This window comes from Mus musculus, chromosome 17 (genome assembly GCF_000001635.26).
Source record: "Mus musculus strain C57BL/6J chromosome 17, GRCm38.p6 C57BL/6J".
NCBI lineage: Eukaryota > Metazoa > Chordata > Mammalia > Rodentia > Muridae > Mus > Mus musculus.
In genome coordinates, this window is record NC_000083.6 from 29,551,548 (window position 1) to 29,568,904 (window position 17,357).

General features: G+C 47.2%; 1 protein-coding gene across 2 annotated transcripts in view; it reads left to right on the top strand.

Annotated features, from left to right (window-relative positions):
- The window catches only part of Tbc1d22b (TBC1 domain family, member 22B), a 57,128-nt gene that overhangs the window by 1,780 nt on the left and 37,991 nt on the right, over nucleotides 1-17,357 (top strand). The window contains exons 2-3 of one of the 2 annotated variants that reach the window (NM_198647.1): nucleotides 12,885-12,941; nucleotides 16,845-17,152. In NM_198647.1, the coding sequence (NP_941049.1) occupies nucleotides 12,885-12,941; nucleotides 16,845-17,152 (365 nt within the window). The remainder of the gene's footprint in view (nucleotides 1-12,884; nucleotides 12,942-16,844; nucleotides 17,153-17,357) is intronic. The other variant, XM_006524488.2, reaches the window with a different exon arrangement.

The window sequence follows — 17,357 nt, forward strand, 5'->3', positions numbered from 1 at the left end:
CTTCTACTGGCCTACAGGAAGTCAACTTTTTAAAAGTACCACTTTAAATAATTATATTTATTCATCTACTTAATCAGTGTGTGTGTGTGTGTGTGTGTGTGTGTGTGTATGTGTGTGTGTATGCCACAGTGCTCACGTAGAGGTCAGAGGACAATTTACAGGAGTCAGTTCTCTGCTTCCACCCCGTGGATCTCAGGGCTTGAACTCAGGTCATCAGGCTTAGCCGCAAGCATCGTTATCTGCTGAGCCTTTTTGATGGCCCAAAAGCATTGCTTTTGCTAGCTAGGAGGATTCTTCAGTTTCTTCAAATCTCTGGCTTCCTTTTTCATTTTGAAACATAGAGCCACAGAGGCAAGAATCTTGGAGTCCAGGTCACCACCATTTATCATTATTATTATCATTACCATTGTCATCGTCATCATCATTGACATCGTCCTTCAGATTCTCTGATCTGTAGGACTCACAATCTATTTAAGCTTCAGTTTCCTATGAAGTGGGGACTAAAAACTCTTCCCTCAGAATTCCCCGAAGGCTAACCAAAATGCCCTATTTGTAAAGAACCCAGGACAGTGTTTATTTAGTACACTGTACTTGCTCTATAAATAGTCATTATTAATTGTCCTCTTGTTATTAGAGCAAGCAGACATTTAAAAGGATGTGTCTCAGCTCCCCAGAGCTAGTTATTTGTCTCCTTTATTATAGAGGCATAAAAATGTTGCCATGATCCATAAACCCTGACCCATACCTTGCCTGGTGAGGGCGGTGTTGTCTCCTGTACACTCTTGGCAGAGAGTCCCAGACAGCTTGGGGCTGTGGGGAGAAGCTGGTGTTGGTTCCCATAGAAGGTGCTTTGGTTCCAGAACAGAACTTTGATGTCTGAACTCTTTTGAGTGTGGAGATGGCCGAGCATGTGCTGGGTCCTCAGAGATGTAGAGAGCTACTTTTCTCTTCTTTGCAGTTTGAAAGGTGAGAAAAGTCCAAGTTGTAACCGGTTACTTTCAGTTTCTTTGATCATGACAGAGTGACTTTAGCGACAGCAAGTAGAGATCTTGTTAGAGTAGCCTAAGTTCAAAAAACAAAAAACAAACAAAAAACCAAAATAACCCAAGTGGGCGGAAGAGATGGCTCAGTGGTTAAGAGCACTGGCTGCTCTTCCAGAGGTCCTGAGTTCAATTCCCAGCAGCCAGGAGTTCGCAAGCATCCATAATGGAGCTGATATCCTCTTCTGTCATGCAGGTGTACATGCAGATAGAGCACCCATCTACATAAAAATACACGAATAGGGGCTGGTGAGATGGCTCAGTGGGTTAGAGCACCCAACTGCTCTTCCGAAGGTCCAGAGTTCAAATCCCAGCAACCACATGGTGGCTCACAACCATCCGTAACAAGATCTGACTCCCTCTTCTGGAGTGTCTGAAGACAGCTACAATGTACTTACATATAATAAATAAATAAATCTTTAAAAAGAAATACACGAATAAATAAATCTTTAAAAGAAAAAAAAACACAAAGCATTCTTTAAGTTTTGTTTGTTTTGAGACAGAGTCTCATTATGTAGCCCTGGCTGTATAGGAACTCAACTACATAGACCAAGGCTGGCCTTGAACTCACAGAGATCATCAGCTTGCCTGTGCCTCCTGAGTGCTGGGATTAAATGCAGTCATCACCACTGCCCTGCAGTTTGTTTTTTGAGATAGGTTCTCACCAAGTTTCCTTAGCTTGCCTAAAACTCACTGAAAGACCAGGCTGGTGTCAAACTCAGAGAGATCCCTCTGCCACTGCCTCCTAAGGGCGGGGATCAAAGGCGTGCACCACCAGGCCAGCATATATTTATTTTAAGTGTTAAGCATTTTGCCTGCGTGTATGTATACCACGTGTACACCCAGTATTGGTGGCAGAGGACATAAAAGCAATTTGGATCCCCCTGGAACCAGAATGGCTGTGATCTGTCTGGTAGGTGCCAGGAACCAAACTTTTGGGTACTCTTCAAGAGTGATGTGCTCTCATCTGTGGAGCCATCATCCCCTCTCTGCCAAAGTTTTGTTAGTCTGCAGCTATGTAAGTGGATCATGTGTGTCAGGGCCTGCAGAAGTCAGAAGAGGACAGTAGATTCCTTGGAGCTGAAGTTGTAGATGATCGAGAGCCACCATGTGGCTGCTGAGAACTGAACAAAGGTCTTCTGCAAGAACAGCCAGTGCTCTTAACCCCTGAACCATCTGTCCTGCCCCTCATTTCAAGACATTTCTGAAAAATATTTATTTTTAGACAGTGTCTTATGATATATTCTGGTTAGCCTGGGACTCACTGTGTAGACCAGGATGGCCTTAAATTCACTGAGAGCCAAAAAGGTGGAACACTCTTTTAATCCCAACCCTGGGGGGCAGGGTGGGGAGCAGAGGCAGACAGAACTATGTGAGTTGGAGGCCAGCCTTGTCTACAGAGTGAATTTTAGAGCAGCCAGGGCAACACAGAGTAATCCTATCTTGAAAAATAAAAACAAACAAACAAACAAAAGTTCACAAAGGGCTATGTGTGCAAGCTCCAGGACAGCCAGAGCTACACAGAGAAACACTGACTTGAAAAACAAATCAGCAACGGGGGCCAGAGAGAGAAGAAAAAGTGTCTGAAGACAGCTACAGTGTACTTACATATAATAATAAATAAATCTTTAAAAAAGAAAAAAGAGACATCAAATCAAAACAAAGCCAAACCCAAAACAATAAAAGTCACTGAGATCCACTGCCTCTGCCTCTGGACTTTGGGGTTAAAGGTCTATGCCAGCACACCCAGCCTAGGTCACTACTGTATTGATGTATAGGCAGATAGGGCAGCATTCATCATTGTTACAAAATAGACCTATGTACACAGTGCAGGCTCAGTAACCTGCTTGCCTGGGTTAAAATTCCAGATCTGACACTTTCTAACTAGATGACTTATCTCAAAACACAAAACAAAACAAAAAACTAAAAAGAGGGTGTGGGGGGGTGTAGCTCAGTGGTAGCACTCTCCTCTGAGACCTTGAGGTCAAGGGTCAGTCCCAGCATCAGGAAAACCCATTCTAGCCCAGCCTGGGAAAGTGGGTGACTTGGTTCTCTGTCTTCAGTGGCTATAGGACATTCACACCCCCACCGCTTTTATCCACTCAGTGTCAGGAAGGTGGCTAGATAGTGGGACAAATACCTTTCTCAGCTGTGTCATACACAGCCAGACCTTGCAGCACTAACCCCCCAACGCACCCCCCCTCCCGAGTTTTGCGAGGACAGGTGTTGGGGGGCAAGCTAGGTGGCCACTGTATTCACACTGAGCATGGTAGTGAGGGCTGATCTGGGGCAGGGAGTAGGGAAGAACAGTTGTCAGATCCCTGAGACTGCAGATCATTGGCTGGGAGGAGTTGGGAGAGGGAGGAGGGGCCACTTCCAGGTGAAGAGGCTAGTGGGCAAAGGCACCCACCGCCAAGCCTGAAGACCCGAGTTCAGTCCCCAGGACTTGCACAGTGGACGGAGAAAACTGACTTCCCAAGGTGTCTTCTGGCCTCCATATGTCTGTTAGGTGCTCGTGCACAACACACACACACACACACACACACACACACACACGCACAGAGTAATACAAAAATAAACCAAGTCTGACAACAGAACACTGAGCTCCGCCATACCCAGTTTCCGTACATCAGGAGCAAGAGGCTTGGGCTGAGTGGGCCTGGAGGTCTGGACCATTGTGAATGAGCCTCACCTTACACATCGGCCAGGCGTGCTTGGCTCCAGTAGCAGACTGGTGCAGAAGGTGGGCTCTTGTGTGTTGTCCTTTTGAAAGTAGCAGATCACTGGCACGGGGGAGCAGCTGAGCATGGCAAAGCTGCCGAACCTTAGAACTCTGAGCTAAGACCCCTGTAGATAAGAAAAGTGAGGACAGATGGGAAGGCAACTTTCCTGGGCCACAGAGTAGACTTCGGGACTCCTTGCCCCCTGTGCCCTGCCTGTCTGTGCTTCTGCAGCCCATGGAGTCTCAAAGGGCATAGGAGAGACCATGGCAGTGCCAGCTGCTCGCTTCCCCACACCCTTGCTAACGGGCCCGCTGCTAGGCCTTCTCTTGTTTTTAAGCAAAAAGCTTGCTAGTAATTTTTCCTGAGATGTTATTTCTTTTTTATTTTCTGTGAATGGGAGTTTTGCCTGCACAAGTGTATGTGTGGCACGTGCATGCAGGGCCTTAGAGGCCCGAAGAGGGCGTTGGATCATCTGGCTCTGGGGTTAGAGACAGTTGTGAACCTGGGGCTGCGATCTGAATCCTGGTCCTTGGGAAGAAAATTACTCTTATGAACGGAGCCATCTCTGCAGCCCTCAAATGCTTGTTTTTTAAAGTCTAGGAGGGCTGGGGTGTGGCTCAGTTGGTAGAGCACTTGGGTAGTACGTGTGAAGAAGCGCTGGGTTCAGTTCCCAGCACCGCATAAAGCCACGTGGGATAGTGGTGGTGCATGCTTGTAATCACAGCACTGGGAGGGAGGGTGAGGCAGGATGGTCAGAAGTTCAGGCATAGCCTTAGCTACATGTGGAGTTGGGAGATAACCTGTGCTACACGAATCTCAAAACAAAACAAAACTCAAGGAAGTCATGATCAGTATTAAAGTTGAGGTTATTAGTATTGAAGGAGCTGAGGCACTGGCCCCCACTGTCTGGAATCTTAGCATTTGTGCGGTGGAGGCAGGAGAATCAGGAGTTCAAGAACAGCCTGGACACTGGACAATATGAGATGAGAACAAAAAGGTTGTTATTGAGATGCTTGGGATGAAGCAGTCTGGCCAAAAAAGAAAAGAACAAGTTGAAAACTGGAGGTTCCTGAAGTCACCAGGTACATGAAGGTCATTCAGTCCTTTTCATAGCTTTTAGGAATCTGGTAGTAGACTGATAAAATGGCTGGAGTTTGCCTGGGCAGGTCTGTTGTATTTTTGGCTTGGAAATGTTTTTGCTGATAAAGTGACTATAGAAGGTACTGGATTATTGCTGAAACAGCCAACCTCGGGGGCTGGAAGACTCCGTGGAGCCCCCGTGTGAATGGAGTCCTGTTGCCAAAGTTCTTGACATTTAAAACGCGCCGTTCTATTCTGGAGTTTGTTCAGCTTCCGCGTCTGCCAGGTCTTTCCCACCAAGGCTTTCCCAGTGTCGCAACTGGGTAAGAAACCTCTGGCAATACTCTCCGTGGGCTTGTTTTCTCTAACTTAGCAGAGGCTAGCCCCTTGGCTGCATGCTGTCTCTTCAGAGTGAGTGTGGCATTGTCTGGGCAGCAGCAGTTAGTCTGCAGCTTTCAGGTGTACCAGAGAGGAGTCGGCTGAGGCAGAGAGCAGGCCTGTGGAGTTCTGACTTTACCCACTCGGGCTGGTAAGTGCCCGCTGGTGGGTGCTGCATGCCACGAGGAAGCCCAGAGGCCACAGCTTTCTGGAAGCTGAAGATCTGCTCAGCGTTGGTGCTTCCCCTGCTGAAGAGAAACAGCCGGCTGGCTTTCCGGTTTTTCCAGTAAGCATATGTCATGTTTGTGATCAGATAAAGCAGCTGTGGAGCTGGGTGGAAACCTGTGGCTCAGTGAGGACAGCCAGGTGTGGAGTGAGCCTGCTGGGCTGGGCCTGGAGCTCAGGGTCAGGGCGCTTGCTTCTGGGAGCTGAAGCCCTTGATCTCCCCAGCATCACAAGACAGAGAAGGAAGGGGAGGGGGAGGAGGAAGAAGAGGGTGCAGAGGATGAGGATGAAGAGGAAGAAGAGGAGGAGGAAGAGGGAGACACATAGACATTAGTTAGGGCTAGTGATGTGCTCAGTAGGTAAGAGACGTGCTCCTCCAGACCCAACAGCCTGAATTGGATCCCTAGAACCTGTGGTGGAAGGAGTGTCTCCTGAAAGATGCCCTCTGACCTCCAGCCATAAGGCATAGTATCTATGCGTAGACACAGTGCACAAGAATAACAAAGAGAAGAAAAGACTAGTAAAGACTGGCAATGGACAGGCAAAGGACAGAAGGGTCCTTGTACCGTAGGGTGTAGCTGGCTGCTAGGGAAGGACCGTGACAGACATCAGTGTCTCCCCAGTGATTTATGTCTCCCGGGCTGGAATGTGGCAGTGTTAGAGAGCAGGCCCATCACCCATGGGGGTGTACTATCTTTTCTTTGCACTTTCCTTTCTGCCTGGAAATGGCAGTGAAATACTTTTACACTTCGAGCAATTAGGTAGAATCTCATAGTGTAGTCTAGGCTGGCCTGGTGTACTCTGTGTAGCCAAGGCTAGCCTCAGCCTGCAACGTTCTAGAATTACAGATGTGTACCACCACCCCATCCCAACCAGCGACAGGGCAAATGCCTCTTCTGAGGTGGAGTGTTGACCAGCTTGTCCCAGAACCAAGTATGTGGGTCTCAAGGAGCCTGGCTGGCCTGGGCTCGTAGGCACATTATTTAAAATTTTTTGAATTTTTTTTTTTTGTGTATGTCTGGGACAGAAAAGATTGTCAGATCTTCTGGAAATGGAGTTTTGAGCTAGGATGTGGTTGCTGGGAATTGAACCCTTGAGCCAGCTCTCCAGGTCCTCATAGGTGAATTGTAAAGTCAGTAGATGGGCATCTTTGCTCTCTCACTCTGGAGTCTGTCTTTGTCAGTTCCCTGCAATAATCTTGGTTTCTCTTCCTTTTATAACTTACCACCTGTCTTCACTGAGGTTCAGCAAACTGATTTATTATACAAAGTGTCCCTGGTTCAGATATATCATAGTCTAGTTCAGGAACACGCTAACAAATTCGATTTAGGCTCCGGTGCCTCTGTGGCCGAGGGCCGTCATTTATCAGAGCCTTTCTGCCTGTGCCAGTGCCTTTGAGAAATCGTCTCCTGGGAGTGGGAGAGCCTCTTCCTTGGTGGTTGATGGCCTCTGGTCCGTATGATTCGGTATGCTTTTTCTCAGAGAGGATTTGAAGATCTTACTTTTTTTATCCAGTCAGCTAACTTAGCTGGCCTGGTGGGACCCTTCTGCCCTGTAGCATTTAAGAGAGGGCTCTGAGAGTGCAATGCTTGAACCTGGGAGGTTCTGAAAATGTTCAAATGCAAGCTGTGGCCTCTGGCTCTCCGAGTTTTTTTTTAATAGCCTTTCAGGGTTAGCAACCTCTGAGACGACGGTCTGTGGAACAAATCAGTAATCTGCCACAGAGGTTAGGGAGTCAACATTCTTAGAGCTGAAAACATCCAGGCTGTCCAGAACTCAGACCCGTGTGTGAGGAGATTCCCCCTGAACTCCAGAAAGAAACACTGTGTCTGAAAATGCCATAACGATGTCTAAGATCTTATATGCTACTCTAAAAAAATAACATGATAGCCTAGATTCTTTTCGGGAAGCATCTTAAGGATTTCCTCTGTCATAAGAATCAAAAATGGTGGGTGAGCTTGGGGGCTCACCAGTTAAGAGTGCTGACTGCTCTTCCAGAGGTCCTGAGTTCAATTCCCAGCACCCATGCGGCTATCCCTAAGTCTAGTTCCAGCAGATCTTATGCTCTCTTCTGGTCTCTGAGGGCCCTCATGTGGTACATATGTACACACTCACAAACACACACACACTCACACACACACACTCACACACACACACAAACCCATTCTGGTTTTTTGGTTTTTTGGGTTTTTTTTTGTTGTTTTTGTTTTTGTTTTTTTCGAGACAGAGTTTCTGTGTGTATCCCTGGCTGTCCTGGAACTCACTTTGTAGACCAGGCTGACCTCAAACTCAGAAATCTGCTTGCCTCTGCCTCCCAAGTGCTGGGATTAAAGGTGTGTGCCACCACCACCTGGTTGATTTTTTTTTTTCTTTCTTAATCTTTTGAAGAAGTGGGAAGACATATTTCTTTTTTTAAAAAAAATATTCTTCTCTCATAATACATCCCAACTGTAGCCTTCCCTCCCTCCACTTTTCCCACTACTCCCCTCCCCCCAGATCCACTGCTCCTCCTTTTCCCTTCAGAGAAGAGCAGGCCTCCCAGTGATGTCAACTGAACGGCATAACGAGATGCAATAAGACCAGGCACAAACTCTCACATCAAGGCTGGATGAGGTAACCCAGTAGGAGAAAAAGGGTCTCAAGAGCAGGTAAAAGAGTCAGGGGCACCCTGTCTTCCACAGTTAAGAGTCCCGCAAACACCCCAAGCTAATAACCACAGTGTGTATGCAGATGACCTAGCAGAGACCCATGCAGGCTCCGTGACTGTCATTTCAGTCTCTGTGAGCCCCTGTGAGCCCTGCTTAGTTGACTCTGTGGGCCATGTTCTCCTGGTGTCCTTGATCCCTCTGACTCCCACAATCCTCCCCTCCCCTCTTCCGAAGGGTTCTGTGAGCTCCGGCTGATGTTTGGGTGTGAGTGTTAGCATCTGCCCCCATCGGCTGCTGGAGGAAGGCTCTCTGTGTGGGCTAGGCAGTGACCTATGAGTATATATGAGTATAGCAGAATATTTCATTGACTTTTTTTCTTTTGGCCCATCATGTTGGTTCTACCATGGGTCCCTTGGCTTAGTTCCTAGCCATCCAGGCAATGTTGGGCATGGGTTCCCTCTTTGTGGCTTGGGCCTCATGTTAGCTATTCTCACCAGCTCTGAGCCACTATGGCCTAGCACATCTTGCTGGCAGGACAGGTGGAAGGTTTTATGGCTGGGTTGGGGTCCCAGTTCTACCACTGGGAGCCTTGCCAGGTAACTGAAGATGACCAGTTTGGGATCCGTATCCTCCATTACTAGGGGTCCTCATTAGGGTCATTCTCATAGGTTCCAGGAAGTTTCCACGGCGCCCCTAAATGTCCCTCAAGGCCAGGCATCTCTCCCTGAGCTCTTCCTCCCCCACTGGACCCTTCCTAGTCTCACCCCGATCCACCATAAACTCTATTGTATTTCCCGTTGGAGCCCTCCTTGTTACTTAGCCTCTCTGGGTGTGTGGATTGTAGTGTGATTATCCTTAACAGCTAACATCCACTTATAGGTGAGTGCATACATAGCATGCTTGTCTTTCTGGGTCCGAGTTGCCTTGCTCAGGATGACTTTTTCCTAGTTTCATCTGTTTTACCTGTACTTTTGATGCCATTTTTTTCTAACGGCTGCATAATAATCCATTGTATAAATATTGCACATTTTCTTTATCCATTTTTCGATTGATGGACATCTGGGTTATTTTCAGTTTTTGGCCATTATGAATAAAGCTGCAGGGTTGGGGATTTAGCTCAGTGGTAGAGCGCTTGCCTAGCAAGCGCAAGGCCCTGGGTTCGGTCCTCAGCTCTGGGAAAAAAAAAAGACAAAATGAATAAAGCTGCTATGAACATAGTTGAACAGGTGTTCTTGTGGTAGCATGGGGCATCTTTTGGGCATATGCCCAGAGTGGTATAGCTGGGTCTTGAGGTAAATCTGTCCACAGTTTACTGAGGAGCCAGCACATTGCTTTCCATAGTGACCGTACAAGTTTGCACTCCTACCAGCGGTGGGGGAGGGGCCCCCTTACTCCACAGCCTGGCCAGCATGAGCTGTCACTTGGGTTATTTTTTTTTTTTTTTAAAGATTTATTTATTGATTATATGTAAGTACACTGTAGCTGTCTTCAGACACTCAAGAGGGAGTCAGATCTTGTTACGGATGGTTGTGAGCCACCATGTGGTTGCTGGGATTTGAACTCCTGACCTTTGGAAGAGCAGTCGGGTGCTCTTACCCACTGAGCCATCTCACCAGCCCCTGGGTTATTGATCTTAGCCCTTATGACAGGTGGAATCTCAAAGTGGTTTTGATTTACATTTCCCTGATGGCTGAGGATGTTGAACATTTCAAGTGTTTCTCAGCCATTTGAGATTCCTTTGTTGAGAATTAGGCAAGACCTATCTCTAATCTGGATTTGTGAGGTCGGAAGATCCACCTCTACTCTGGGCCTTGCCTTTTGCTGGCCCCCCATGTAAAGAACATGGAAGCTTCTTCGCTTTGCCTGATTGCTCTTGCTCTCTTTGACAAGTCCCTTCCTTCACTGGCATTAGAGCTGCTGCCCCTGCCGCTGCCACCATCTCTTCCCCCTCCCCCTCCTCCCCTCCCCCTCCTCCCCTTCCTCCCCTTCCTCTTCTTCTTAAAGATTTTCTTTTATGTATATGAGTACATATAAATAAGTATACTTATTTTATTATTATTTATTTTATAAATAAGTATACTATAGCTGTCTTCAGACACACCAGAAGAGGATGGATGGTTGTGAGCCACAATGTGGTTGCTGGGATTTGAACTCAGGACCTTCGGAAGAACAGTCAGTGCTCTTACCTGCTGAGCCATCTTGCCGGCCCTAGAGCCTACTTCTTTGTGATTCTGGTGCACACTGAAGACTAGCTGAAACATCCAGTCTCTCAGACTGAACGACTACTGGATTCTTGGACCTTCTGTTGGTAGACAGCTATTGTGGACTAGCTAGACCACACAGCCTGTGATCCATTCTAATAAATCCCTTTCTTTATATGTAGATTAATTCTCTGAGTTTCATTGCTCTAGAGCACACTGGCTCATACAACACCTTCTACAGTTTAGTTGGCATTTATTTCATGTCCGCAGGAACAGAACAGTCTCTTTCCTTCAGGATGCATGTAATTTATTTAACTAGCTCCTGGCTGGTAGAGATCTTTTTTCATTTCAGTTCAGGTCATTTATATTTATTGGAATAATTTAATAATTCTTTTCTTTTCTTTTCTTTTCTTTTCTTTTCTTTTCTTTTCTTTTCTTTTCTCTCTCTCTCTCTCTCTCTTTCTTTCTTTCTTTCTTTCTTTCTTTCTTTCTTTCTTTCTTTCTTTCTTTCTAAGTTTTCCCCAGGCTGTGGTGGTGCACACCTTTAATCCCAGCACTCAGGAGGCAGAAACAGGAGTTTGAGGCCAGTTTGGTCTACTGAATGAGTTCCAGGACAGCCAGGGCTACACAGAGAAACCCTGTCTCAAAAAACAAAACTAACTAACTAACTGAATAGTAAAAAATTTACAATATAGACTAGACTGAGCCTCCATTGTATGTAATCTAATAATTTGGAAAATTTATGTATCTAGTGATTGTATTTGTAACTCTTTTAATTACAATTATTTAGTGTGTGTATGTGTGTGTATGTGTGTGTGTCATGATACAAGTGCAGATATCAGAGGACAATTAGAGGGGATGGTCATCTCCTTCCATCTTGTGGGTCCTGAGCTTGAACTTAGGTCTTCAGACTTGTCAGCAAGTGCCTTTACCCTCTGAGTCCTCTTGACAACCTTAGATCATTTTGATTGTGACATATTACACCACAGCAAAGCACATGAAACACAAATGTGTGGTGTGGTGTGGTGGCTTAATGGAGAGTAAAATTGAGCAACCACGTTTATTTCCCCGAAGCCCCTGGCTTGTTTGTTCTCACCCCTTCCCCATCACAGAGAGCCATGCCCTTTCTGCTAGTCATTTCTTGTTTTGAGACAGGGTCTCAAACTCACTATGTAAAACAGGGTGGGCTCAAATTCACAAAGATCCACCTGCCTCTGGCTCCAGACAGAAAGATACAATGTTCTCTCCGTTACTTAGACATGGTTCACATTGTTACTCACAGGCCTCCCCTAGGGTCACTGCTCTGTTGTGTGCTGTTAACATGTTACAGTTTGTTTCACTAGGCCTGGGAGAGGGACATTGAGCGGGCTTCTCCTTTGAAATTCAGAACCCTCATGATTTGAATAGTTTTAGGTATGCCTCCTGATGCACGTGCCTTTGTATTTTTCTTAAGGTAGGTATTTGGGAGAGAAGGGGCTAGAGAGATGATTCAGCAGTTTCCAGCATCTACATGGCAGTTCTTAACTGTCTGTAAGTGGAACTCCAGAGGACCCAGTGCCCATTTCTGACTGCCTTGGGCATCAGGTACACAAGTAGCACATAGACATCTATGCAGGCAAACACTCATGCACAGAAAGAGAGGCTTTTTTTTTTGCATGTGTGGAGACTGGGTTTTCCAGAATAGCTCTGGCTGCTTATAACTCTATGTATACCAAACTGTCCTTAAACTCACAGAGATGCATCCGCCTCTGCCTCCTGAGTGCTTGGATTAAAGGATGGTGCCACCATACCTGGCCAACAGTTTTATTTTTAAAGATAGGTATTTGGGAGTGAATATACTGGGCCTTAGGTTATCTACATCTCTCATTCCTCCTGGAGATGGCCACATGGTTTTGCTTTTGTTTTATTTATTTTTATTTATTTATTTTATTAATATGAGTACACTGTAGCTGTCTTCAGACACACCAGAAGAGGGCATCAGATCCCATTACAGATGGTTGTGAGTCACATGTGGTTGCTGAGAATTGAACTCAGGAAGGGCAGTCAGTGCTCTTAACCTCTGAGCCATCTCTCCAGCCCCCTTTTTATTTATTTTTTGATAGCAGAATTGATTTCATGAGAAGGGAGGATTGTAACATAGATTTAAGCAGATCTTAGTAGACTTTGCTTGCATGGGTTTCCTCTGGATGGAAACAGTGCTTGGGGGCGGGAGGGTGCTTCTCCCTCCTACCCTTCCTGAGGTGGGGTCTCTTGTCCTGCCACGCTGCCTGTCCCTGGCTAGCTGGACTGTGACCTTCCACCACTCATCAAGCTGGAATGGTCGTCGGACGTGGACAGCAAGCACCACTGCCAGCCGAAGCATCTTGCTGGCCCCGTACTGCTGTCCATGAAGACAGGAGTGACTGCTGGTCAGTGCTGAGGCACTGGGACTCCCCCAGGGAAAACACTTGAGTGCTCTCTTGAAGGGTGGGCTACTGTCTTTCACATGATCAGGTGGCATCCCTGGAAGCAGGCGACTTCTCTGGGTCACACCAGGCTCAAGCTGGCACATAGAGCTTCCTCACTGAACCTGTGTCTCCCTGCTTTCAGCATTCAGCCTGTGTATGGGGCTCAGCACCCTCCTCTGGATCCTCGGCTCACAAAAAAGTAAGTCAAGACCTCGTCCCTTCTCCTGTCACCCACCTGCCTCTTCTAGTTTGCCGAGTGACTGTCTCCTCCCTGGCCTTTCTAACTGCTTCTCTGCCCTGGGTGAAACTTCCCACTATGCAGATTCTCACTGTGTAGACCAGGCTGGCCTCAAACTCACAGAGACCTACTTCCTTCTACCTCCTGACTGGTGGAATTTTTATTTTTTGGTTTTCTCGAGACTGGGCTTCTCTGTGTAGCCCTGGCTGTCCTGGAACTCACTCTGTAGACCAGGCTGGCCTCGAACTCAGAAATCTCCCAAGGGATTAAAGGTGTGCATCACCACTGCCTGGCTGAGTGCTGGAATTTAAAAGGCATGTATCACTATGCCTTGCTAAAGGGGCAGTTTTTTAAAAATTGATTTTGTATGTATGTGTGTCTGCCTGAGTGTATGTATATGCACTGTATGCATCATGTAGGTGCATACAAGGGCATTGGATGCCCTTGAACTGGAGTCGCAGGCAATTCCGAGCCACCATGTGGGTGCTGGGTACTGAACTCAGTTCCTTTACAAAAGCAAGTGTTTTCTCAAGACAGGGTTTCTCTGTGCAGCCCTGGCTGTCCTGGAATTAGTTCTGTAGACCAGCCTGGCCTCAAACACAGAGATCCTCCTGCCATGCCTCTCCCAAGTGTTGGAATTAAAGGCGTCCACCACCATCACCAGGCCTAGCAAGTGTTCTTAACCTCTGAGTCACCTCTCCAGTCCATGAAGGAACTGTTCTTTTTTTTAAAAAAGATTTATTTATTTATTATATGTAAGTACACTGTAGCTGTCTTCAGACATTTCAGAAGAGGGCGTCAGATCTCATTACAGATAGTTGTGAGCCACCATGTGGTTTCTGGGATTTGAACTCAGGACCTTCAGAAGAGCAGTCAGTGCTCTTAACCGCTGAGCCATCTCTCCAGCCCAAAGGAGACTGTTCTTGAGACCCGGTCTTGCTATGTAGCCGAAGCTGATTTTGCAGTTTGATTCTTCCTGCCTCAGACTTCCAAGGGCTGAGATTATGGGCATGCACCACCACTGCCTGGCTTTGTGGAAACTTTTAAAATTTTTTTATCTTATTTTTTAATTGTGTGTGTGCGCACGCGCGCGTGTGCTCCAGTGCATGCATGAGTGCATACACATGTGTAAACACCCACAGATGTGTGTGAGTACCCACATAGGCAGGAAGAGGGTATTGGATCCCCTGGACCTTTGAAGTTAAAGGGTGTGGCAAGCTGCCAGCTGTGGGTGAGCTGAGGTTGTCTGCAAGAGCAGTGATTTCTCTTAGAGATGCATCTCTCCAGCCCCATGGGAGCTCTTTTTTAAGGAGACAGACAGACAGAATGAATGAATGAATGAAATGAGTGAATTCTATAAAGGAGGCACTTTAGCAGCTATTTACCTGCCTCCTGCTTCACTTTGAATGTGATGTGCAGTGAGATCTTTGGGACTGTGGTAAATGACTGCATTTACCTGCGGCTAAAGGAGTCCACCCAGCAGCCTGACAACATGGTCTTGGATTAAGCATCATAGTCTGTCCCTGTAGAAAAGATTGCATCCATCGCCCAGAGCCAGCTGCTGGAAGAGCCCGTCCAGCTAGTTTTATAATTGCCTGAGAGTCTCATAGTCAACACGTAAATCCACCATCCACACATCCAGATCCTTCCCCTTTCTGTGAATATCGGCAACCGAGTTTCCCCTGGTTCTGTGTCGAGCGCAGATCTTCAGGAATATGGCCATGTCCCAGACTGAGCGGCAGACTTTTGAATAGCAGTGTTTTAATGTTTCACGCCTTAATGATGTAAAACCCAGGACAGTTTCCCTGGTCCCCCTACAGAGTCACCCCATCCGTCGGCTTCACACATATGGATGCATCAGCTCTGATGAGTGGCTTCCCTGTCTCACTTCTGTGCTGGCTTGGTATTAATAGTCTCAAACATGGGGCTCCGAGAGTGCAGCAGCAGGCTGTTTCACAGTCCCAGGCTGTTGCCGTAAAACATTTATCGCCCTTGTCTTACCACCTTTGTTTGGAGCTTTGCTTGCTTTCTCTGCTTTGCTTGCTTTCATCATTAGTTACCATCATTAGTTACCATCATTAGTTACCATCATTAGTTACCATCATTAGTTACCATGTGCTTAATCTCCATCACTGCGGAAGCTTCCACTCCTGGCCTCTAATTATCTAAACTGCACGAGGACACCAAGTCAGCCCGTCTGTCTGTCCGTGGAGCCTGACTCCAACTTGCTAAATTATTACTATGAGTGGCAGTGTCGCCTGCAATAATTTTTATAGCTCAAATAAAACTAGTGTTATTGCTGGGCAGCCCCATCAGCCACTTGCTGGCATGACAGGCTTCTAAATGGATTGTTTTCTAAACGGAGGCTGTGTGGCAGGTCCCTCCTCAGAGTTACAGCACAGCGCACATGAAGCCAGGGACTGGTTTGTTTGTCTGTCTCTAAATTCCCTACTCAGTTAACCATTGTCAGACATTTTTCTACTATAATTCTACGTGTTGTCCTAAATATGCAGGGCTTTTTATCAACCACAGCACTTCTGTAAGCGGAGCAGCTGTTGCCGTGGAGCAGGGCAGTGCTGTTGGAGTACACGTGGCAGCTCTGTCCTGTTCCACGCAGTATGACCTGCAGCCACTCCTTTCCAAGGTGTCTTTCACTGAGTCTCAGGCAAATGTGTCACCTACTGTGTTTTTTGAGATTTTTTTACTGCCTCCTGGACTTTCTCTTTCTTTCTTCCTTTCTTCCTTTCTTCCTTCCTTTTCTTTTTTTTTTTTTTTTGATTCATTTTCTGAAGATTTATTTTCCCATGTGTATGAGTTGTTTGCCTCCATGCGCACTCATTTTTTTTTTTTTGTGCTTGGTGGCTGAGGAGGCCAGAAGAGGGCAACAGAGCCCCTGAAGTGGATTTACAGATGCTAGTGAGCATCGCGTGGGCGCTGGGAACTGAACCTGGGTCCTCTGCAAGGGCAAGCCGGTGCTCCAACCACCCAGCCATCTCTCTAGCCCGAGAGAGGCATTTTTATTTTTAAAATGTGTGTGTGGTGTGTGTTTCTGTCTGTCTGTCATCTGTGGTGGAATGTGCTCATAGGTTCAGGTGCCTGAGGAGGTCAAAGGTGCTGGATGCCCTGGTAGAATACCTTAGAAATGGGGACTCTAGACACAGCCGGCTCTGCTGCCTAGTGTGGCTCTGCCTTGCTGCCAAGGTGGTGAGTAAAAGGTTTTAGTGATGTTTTTACCCCTTTGTGGTCCAGTTCCCATGTGTTGTATACTGTAACTCTCATGTGGCTGCTTCTCTCTGTGAAGTCTGAAATTAATTGTGTTTTAAAAGAGAGGGGAAAAAAACTGGCTCAGGAGAGAAACACCAAGCTCAGACTTTTTTCCCCTCTAAGCCGGTAGAGTAAAATAGAGGAGGCTCTTCATTTTGAGACTTAAAGCCATGTGCATGGACAGTTAATGGGGCCCGACCCCCCAACAGCAGCTTACACCCTACTCTGACAGCTACCCTAGCTGACACCTCAGTGAAGTCTAATGGTTGAGGCTTAGTTCTTGCATATGTGTGTCCAGCATGGAGTTGGGGCAGGGGCGGAAGGCAGGCTGTGGTCCACCTAGTCGCTCAGTGACTGAGGCAGAACCTGGAACCTTGCAGGTCAGGTGAGCAGGATGGGCCGTGGGGCTGCTACCTAGTGTGGCTGGCTCCCTTACTCCTGAGCCGGCTCTCGGCTCATCCGTCTGGGCCGCTCCCTGTGAGCAGTGGCCGGGGGTGGTTTTCTCTGAAGATGGACAGGTGTGTCAAGGGTTGTTAGTTATGGTAGTGAAGGTGGTCCGCTGTGTCACACTGCTCAGCAACGCCGTCTCCTTTCTTGAAGCTTCATCAAAGAAAGGTCGAAAGTCAACTCAGTTCCTCTGAAGAACAAGAAGGCCTCCAGTTTCCACGAGTTTGCGCGGAATACCAGTGACGCCTGGGACATTGGTGACGATGAGGAGGAGGACTTCTCCTCACCTCCTTTCCAGACTCTGAACTCGAAAGTGGCTTTGGCGACTGCAGCCCAAGTCCTAGAAAACCACAGCAAGCTGAGGGTAAAACCGGAAAGGTCGCAGTCGACAACATCAGACGTCCCCGCCAACTACAAGGTCATAAAGTCCAGCAGTGACGCCCAGCTGTCCCGAAACTCCAGTGAGTCCATCCTGTCCCTCTGTCACCTCTCAGTAGAGTGCAGCCAGAGAGGAAAGGGTTCCCCGCAAGCCCCCACTCAGATCTTCTGTGGCATGATTCAAAACAGAAACCCTCAGGGCAGAGGTCTGCAGCCAGCACGCTGGCTGTCCCTGCCCTCTCTGCCGCTCATTGCTGCACTTTTCCCCTTGTCCCTTCCCTGCAGTGG